We start from the raw sequence: 7,500 nt of genomic DNA, 5'->3' as shown, positions 1-7,500 counted from the left end.
GAGGTGCTGGCACAGTATTGACGTTATTTTTGAGTTGCCATAACTTGTCCTCTGTTTCTTCCAATTTCTTTGTAAGATCCTCTACTTCATGTGTGTGGGTCTCACGGAGAGTCTCGAGTTGCTTCTGCAATGTTATTTTTACAAGGTTATTTGTCGGCTTAGATTTCTCTGTTATTCAAAATCTTTCCTTTAATGAAACAAAAACAAAAAAAACTACTAAAATCTATAAATAACAATTTGTTCACCAAATCAAACCTACAAACATGTTATTCCAATCTAATAACAAATAATAATAATAATAATAAAAATAATAGAAAAATATGTGCAAAATATTTCAAGTAGACTGATAACTTTCACAAGCTTTCATGTATAGATGATATAGGTATATGGAAAGAAGGGGGAGGGGGAGGGGAAGGAAGAAAGGAGGGGAAGGAAGGGGAAGGGAGGGGAAGGGAGGGGAAGGAGGGGAAGGGAGGGGAAGGGAGGGGAAGGGAGAGGGGAAGGGAGGGAGAGGGAGGGAGAGAGAGGGGGAGAGAGGAGGAGAGAGAGAAGAAGGGAAGAGAGAGAGAGAGCGAGAGAGAGAGAGAGAGAGAGAGAGAGAGAAGAGAGAGAGAGAGAGAGATAGAGAAGAGAGAGAGAGAGAGAGAGATAGAGGAGAGAGAGAGAGATAGAGAGAGAGAGATAGAGGAGAGACAGAGGAGAGAGAGAGAGAGAGACAGAGGAGAGAGAGGGGAAGAGAGAGAGAGAGAGAGGAGAGAAAGGAAGAGAGAGAGAGAGAGAGAGAGAGAGAGAGAGAGAGAGAGAGAGAGAGAGAGAGAGAAGAGAGAAGAAAGAAAGAGAGAGAGAGAGAGAAGAGAGAGAGAGAGAGAGAGAGAGAGAGAGAGAGAGAGAGAGAGAGAGAGAGAGAGAGAGAGAGAGAGAGAGAGAGAGAGAGAGAGAGAGAAGATAAAGAAAGAAAGAGAGAGAGTGAGAGAAGGGGGAGTAACAAACTGGGACTCCATAACTATAAAAACAACTTGCCTTAAAACTACTACTCATGGTCTCATTCTGAATGGACATATTGGCAATGATCAGCTGATACTCTGCCGTCTTAGTCTCAATTTTACTCTCCAGTTTGGCAACTTTCTCCTGGTGAGCCGACTCCCTCTTGGTCAATTCCTCGGTGACAGACGACACCTGACGCAAGAGACCATCCTTTTCTGATTGCAGATAACTGAGTTCTGCTTTCACTGCAGAGATCTCAGACCTACAAGGAAGGAAGAGAGTTGTAGCAATGATGTGAAATTTTGCTTCTTCAATGGATTAAGAGCTGCTAAACCTGAGGTGCTTATCAGTCTGTTTTTATCAGCAACAGATTGGTCAAATATTCCTCTACAAGAGATTGGGATCAAATTTTTATCTACAACAGATTGGTGGTTAAATTTTCATCTACAACAGATTGGTGGTTAAATTTTCATCTACAACAGACTGGGGTCAAATTTTCCTCTACAACAGATTGGGGTCAAATTTTCCTCTACAACAGATTGGGGTCAAATTTTCCTCTACAACAGATTGGGGTCAATTTTTTCTCTACAACAGATTGGGGTCAAATTTTCCTCTACAACAGATTGGTGGTTAAATTTTCATTTACAACAGATTGGGGTCAAATTTTCCTCTACAACAGATTGGTGGTTAAATTTTCATTTACAACAGATTGGGGTCAAATTTTCATCTACAACAGATTGGTCAAATGTTCCTCTACAACAGATTGATGGTTAAATTTTCATCTACAGCTGATTGGGGTTAAATTTTTATCTACAACAGATTGGTGATTAAATTTTCCTCTACAACAGATTGGGGTCAAATTTTCCTTTACAACAGATTGGAGTCAAATTTTCCTCTACAATAGATTGGTGGTTAAATTTTCATTTACAACAGATTAGGGGTAAAATTTTCATCTACAACAGATTGGTGGTTAAATTTTCATCTATAACAGATATGGGGTCAAATTTTCATCTATAACAGATTGGGGGTCAAATTTTCATCTATAACAGATTGGGGGTCAAATTTTCATCTATAACAGACTGGTGGTAAAACTTTTGTCTACAACAGATTGGTGGTAAAATGTTCACTACAAGAGATTGGTGGTAAGAGATCATTGCTAATGTGATATCCTGCTTTAGCAAAGGTAAAGGAGCTGTTTATCCACAAGCCAATTCTTAGCTCCACTTTAAAGCTGATAGGAGTCCACTCTAACACTGATAGAACTCCTCTCTAAACTTGCTTTGCTACACCTCAGCCTCTTGTAACACAGCTCTGTCATGGTTTGTAAACCAAAGCCTATGAAAAATCAGGCAGATCTGATGAAATGTCAGTTGGTTCTGCATCAGATATAATGGCAGCATCTACCAATGGCAAGGTGTAACGTAATCAAAACTTTCCATGTTTTTCTAGAATTCAAATTTAGTTCCATGGCCCGACATACTCCACAGGCATTTTTTAAAAACTACTTATCAGATTCAATTCATCTGTTGATAAGTATTGTTAAATAACTTAGAAAAGTAGATTTTGGCAAAACTCAAAATGAAACTAGTCATCATATATAACAGGCAGATAATAATTCTGCACAGTAGGTCTGAGTAGTGATTAGAAAAGTCTGGCATGATAAAAATTGACTAAAAGAAAAAATAATTGATAAATATAATACAACTCCTGCATATCTTCTTTATATACTCATTGCCATTAACCCATTCCTGGCTTTTTGCATCAAATGATGCCCGAGTATTTCATGATTTACAAGTATCTTTTAAAAGGGATTTATAAACTAAATTATCTATATATAAATGACTGGCACATTTTCCCTGCAAGACCCAGCTAGTCAGGTCCTTTTCCATTCACAAGCAGCTAGCCAGCTGATGCAACAATGCCACACTGACAGCTAGTGCTTTGATGCAACATTGCCACATAATTTTTTGTAACCATGAATCAACTTACTGTAGCTGTTGTATTCTTAATTGGGCTGCATCATAATCACTCTGGAGCTGGTCTCTTTCTGTCTTCAGCTCATTTACATCAACATCTGGTGCTCTGGATTTTTGTCTCAATACACTATGGACTCTCACTTTGTATCCTGCCAGATGAATGTAAAGGTTTAATAAAAATAAAATAATGGAAATAATAACTATTCTATATTTATACTATACTAGCTTTTTCCAAGATCTTTTTGCCAATCAATATAATTTCACTAAATACTTCATTGAAAAAGTCAAATCTTTACATACCTTCAAATTCATCTTTAACTGTCTTCAGTTCTGTAGTTAACTGAGTTACTTCAGTTTTGTGTTTTGAAAGTTGATCTTCTAAGACTTCGATCTGTTAAGTGGAAAAAACAACAAAGATATAGTGTACTGAAAACTATTTCATTTATCAAACTTATTATAACCTGATGTGTGTATGTGAGGGTGTGTCTATGCAAATGTATATGCATATTAATTCATGTTTGTATGTGGATGAGTGTGTGTTACATACCTGATGATCTGCCACAGCTTTAGATTTCCTCAAGGCATCCTCTAGTCTTGTCTTTTCAATGCTAATTTCTGACAACACCAATTTCTGTTTTTCAACTTCCTGTGTACAAAAAAATACAGAGAAAAAGAAAAAGTTAGGATAAAAATGATGTTAATGATCAACCATAATCAACATGCAGTAAGACCATCTAAGCATATACACAAAGCTCTCAAACACTACTTTAAAAAAATCAAATAAGGCTTTTCAAATTCGTGCTCCCATCTCAATTCAGCCTCCAACCTGGGTAAGCTGTTCAATTGTGACTCGGTCTGTCTCCTGTACTGCAGCCTGCACCTCCTGCACTTGTCGCAGCTCAGCTAACTGCGTCTTGTGTTCCAGGAGAAGTTTCTGAGTGCACAGAAAAGGGAGATAGGGTTGCTGTTAATTTGGGCCAAAAATGCCAAAAGGGCCATACATTATATCATGCCAGGGTATTTGTAAAGGCACATGAGGAATATTTACATGTGCAAGGAAGTACGTATGTGTTGGTTGGTGTAGATCAGATAAGATAAGGAAGAAAAAAAAATTATATCTCCACCAATTCCTTGCACTTTTCAATCACAAGAAAAAATAATAATGATAATAGAAATAAGACAATGGTTTCTACAAGTTAGACGAAACTGGATTATCAAAAAGAAAAAGAAAACAAAACAGGAAAAAAAAGGCCAAGACCTAATTCCACACGCAAATCACTTCACAAAAATCTAACCTTCATCTTCTCTGCCCTTTCTCTCTCAGTGGCTTCCTGGGTGGAGAGGTGAACCAGCTGGTCCTGCAGACTCCCTGACCGCCTCTTCTCCCTCTCGATTTCCGCCTGAAGCTCGGCAATGTTGGTGTCCTTTTCCGCCAACTGCCCATGGAGTTCACTCACTGTCAGCTCATAGTCGCGCATTTCCAAGTCCATCAGGCTCTTTGTTTTGCTGTCCTGAAAATGAAGAGGAGAGAACTTTTACTAATAGGTAATTCTGGAAGGTTCTCTTCAAAAAAAATTGAGGAGCAAGCAGAAAGATAGAGGTTCACACAAACTTACTGACCATAGAAAAAATATCTCATCAATAAAGAGTCATAAACTAAAAATCTTTTTTTCCCTTCCCCATAACCCTTTCTCCCTCACCCTCACCCTCTCCCCAATCCTCTCCCCAACCTCACCCTCACCCTCTCCTCACACTTACCCTCACCCTCACCTTCACCCTCACCCTCACCCTCACCCTCACCCTCACCCTCACCCTCCTCACCCTCCTCATCCTTCTCATCCTTCTCCTTCTTCTCATTCTCCTCATCCTCTCCTTCTCCCTCTCCTTCCCTATCCTTCACTCCTCAAACATTAAAATGCCACATGCCTGCTTAGCTTCCTCCAATTCCTTTGTCAGTTGAGACACCTTCTGCCTTTCCTCCTCAATCTGCTCATCGGCCTTCCTCCTGCGTTCCTCCAGAGCCTGTTGCTGCTGCACCTCTGCCGCTACCCGCTCCTCCAGGCTCGTGACCTGCCCCCGCAAGCTCGCAGTGACGCTCTCCTGTGTGGCAATCGTTTCCTCGAGGTTCTGTTGATGTTCAAGGGATGTAAGGTTGATCAATATGTTCAAAAGCATAGGATAAAAATAGTAAAGATGGAGATGGAGGAGGAGGAGGAGGAGGAGGAGGAGGAGGAGGAGGAGGAGGAGGAGGAGGAGGGAGGAGAGGAGGAGAGGAGGAGGAGGAGGAGGGGAGGGGAGGAGGAGGAGGGGAGGAGGAGGAGGAGGGAGGGAGGAGGAGGAGGAGGAGGAGGAGGAGGAGGAGGAGGAGGAGGAGGAGGAGGAGGAGGAGGAGGAGGAGGAGGAGGAGGAGGAGAAGGAGGAGGAGGAGGAGAAGGAGAAGGAAGAGGAGGAGGAGAAGGGGGAGAAGGAGGAGAAGGAGAAGGAGAAGGAGAAGGAGAAGAAGGAGAAGGAGAAGAAGGAGAAGGAGAAGGAGAAGGAGAAGGAGGAGAAGGAGAAGGAGAAGAAGGAGATGGAGAAGCAGAAACAGAAGGAGAAAAAAGGATATACATAAAGACTTAGATAAGGAGAAGACAAAGGAGAGGCAGCAGGAGGAGGAGGAGAATACAGAGAACAAATTGAGAACACAGACAACACTCAAACTATATATATCAGAAACTAAACAAAGAGAAAAGAAATAGAGAAAGAAAGGCACCACAGATTCGCATACACAGACGGAAGGCACAGATTACCTTAACAGTTCGATATATAACGGCATTCTCCTCCTGCATCTTTGCCAAATCAGACTTTGCTGTTGCTAGCTGTTCAGTAGCTGCCATAAGCTGTTTTCCAGTATCCTTGAGTTCTTTCACTTTGCTGTCTACTTCATCTTGCAATCTGTCAATCTCACCCTGGAGAGCCTGTGTGATAGGAATGTAGGTGAGTTAATTTAATTTTTTAGCTCAAGAGAATAGAATAGAAGAAAGGGGGGGGGCTATGACAATAACCATGCCAAGGATGATATTAGACATATCAGTGATAATCATGAAATCAGTGACTTTCATCATCATCATTCCCCTTAAGAAGTCTACCTGTATATTCTTTGACACAGTTTTCATGTTATCTTTGGCCCCTGTGTCAAACTTTTTCTTGAGGTCATCCTTTTCCGTGGCTAATTTATTGCGTGTTTCTTCCGATGAATTGAGCTGGGCCGTGAGTTCTGCTACTCGTTTCTTCAGCTTAATGGCAACACTCTTAAGCTGTTGGATAAAGAAGATGTTATTCATACTATGGCCGAGCCAAAAAGTGTTCTAGTGTATGCATTTGATTAGCTCCTTTTCATAATAGGCTCAGGATTTCTACAACAATGTAATTTGGTACTGGCTCAAAGGAAACATATCTAAGAATGGAAAACTATTAGCAAAAGATAACAAAACATATGAAAGACCTTACCCTCACCAAAAAATAATAATAAAACTAAAAAACTCAACAAAAATCTTACCTTCATGTATCTCTCCTCAAAGGTGTCCTCTAGTTCCTTCATGCGCTGAGTGTCCTCTGCTCGACTGATTGTGCTTGTACTCATGGCCTCACTCTGAGCATCCTGATGGTTGGTTGCCTCACGTGCTGAAGACAACTCACTCTCTAAGGCTTGGATTGTCTGTTAATATACAAATGTGTCAAAATAATAAATAACTATATAAGTCTGTATAAATACATTTCTAAGTAATCAGTAAAAACAAAATCAAGCTATTACTAAGGGGACTTATCAACCTTTGTTGGTCTGTAAATACATAAAATCTGTCTATTACTAAAAGGAGTGAAGCTAAATTCTCTGCCTTATTAACCTTTTTCAGATTATCCCTTTCTTGCTGGAGCTCTTTGATTCTCTCTTCAAGTTTTTCCAGCTGCTGATTGTCAGGTGCTGGCGCAGGTGTGGGAGAATCACTGCTGAACGACTGAAGCTTTTCCGTAATTGTCTGGAGCTGTTCCTGCTTGCTGGCTAACTCTGCTTCGCTACTGGACATCTGTAATAATAATGGTACATGTAACAGTATCATCATTTATAATATACCTCTGTATGCTAAATCACAGTTGACCTTTTCTACATCTACGGTAAAATTTCTCTTACATACTGTCCTGAATATATATACATACTAACAAATTTCCTAATATGATCCTTAACCCATTAGAAGCGAATGGCATGATTTGCTGCAAAGGCAGAGTCTGTCACAGACACAGATGGCACCGTGCCAGACAATGTAAACCAGCCATCCTACTGCACAAATATTTATTTAATACCACGACCAATGGATTAAAATATCCAAAATTAACCTCTTCATTTTTAAAAATAAATTTTCCAAGATATGAAATCCACTTGCATTTGTTAAGCATTACAAAAATTTACTTTTATTCACACAGAGTCTTTTTCTACATCAAAACTAACAACCGTGTGGAGACAGTAAAAAAATCTCTCTGAACTGAGCTGAATTGAATTCAGCGA

The 7,500-nt window shown here is 40.1% G+C and overlaps 1 protein-coding gene across 4 annotated transcripts in view; it reads right to left on the bottom strand.

Moving 5' to 3' along the window:
• Window positions 1-7,500, bottom strand: part of LOC122255549 (uncharacterized) — a 32,510-nt gene that overhangs the window by 8,049 nt on the left and 16,961 nt on the right. For all 4 annotated transcript variants that reach the window (XM_043019706.2, XM_043019707.2, XM_043019708.2 and 1 more), the window contains 12 exons: window positions 6,845-7,024; window positions 6,499-6,657; window positions 6,089-6,256; window positions 5,750-5,917; window positions 4,887-5,087; window positions 4,256-4,471; window positions 3,787-3,894; window positions 3,508-3,606; window positions 3,261-3,351; window positions 2,974-3,109; window positions 1,021-1,246; window positions 1-124 (listed from right to left, as the gene is read on the bottom strand). The exon at window positions 1-124 is cut by the window's left edge and continues 173 nt beyond it. In XM_043019706.2, coding sequence (XP_042875640.2) covers window positions 1-124; window positions 1,021-1,246; window positions 2,974-3,109; window positions 3,261-3,351; window positions 3,508-3,606; window positions 3,787-3,894; window positions 4,256-4,471; window positions 4,887-5,087; window positions 5,750-5,917; window positions 6,089-6,256; window positions 6,499-6,657; window positions 6,845-7,024 — 1,876 coding nt within the window. The remainder of the gene's footprint in view (window positions 125-1,020; window positions 1,247-2,973; window positions 3,110-3,260; window positions 3,352-3,507; window positions 3,607-3,786; window positions 3,895-4,255; window positions 4,472-4,886; window positions 5,088-5,749; window positions 5,918-6,088; window positions 6,257-6,498; window positions 6,658-6,844; window positions 7,025-7,500) is intronic.

Source organism: Penaeus japonicus, unplaced genomic scaffold (genome assembly GCF_977035675.1).
Source record: "Penaeus japonicus unplaced genomic scaffold, GWHDUDI00000001_assembly GWHDUDI00000027, whole genome shotgun sequence".
Lineage (NCBI taxonomy): Eukaryota > Metazoa > Arthropoda > Malacostraca > Decapoda > Penaeidae > Penaeus > Penaeus japonicus.
This window is presented reverse-complemented; position numbering and strand designations above follow the sequence as displayed.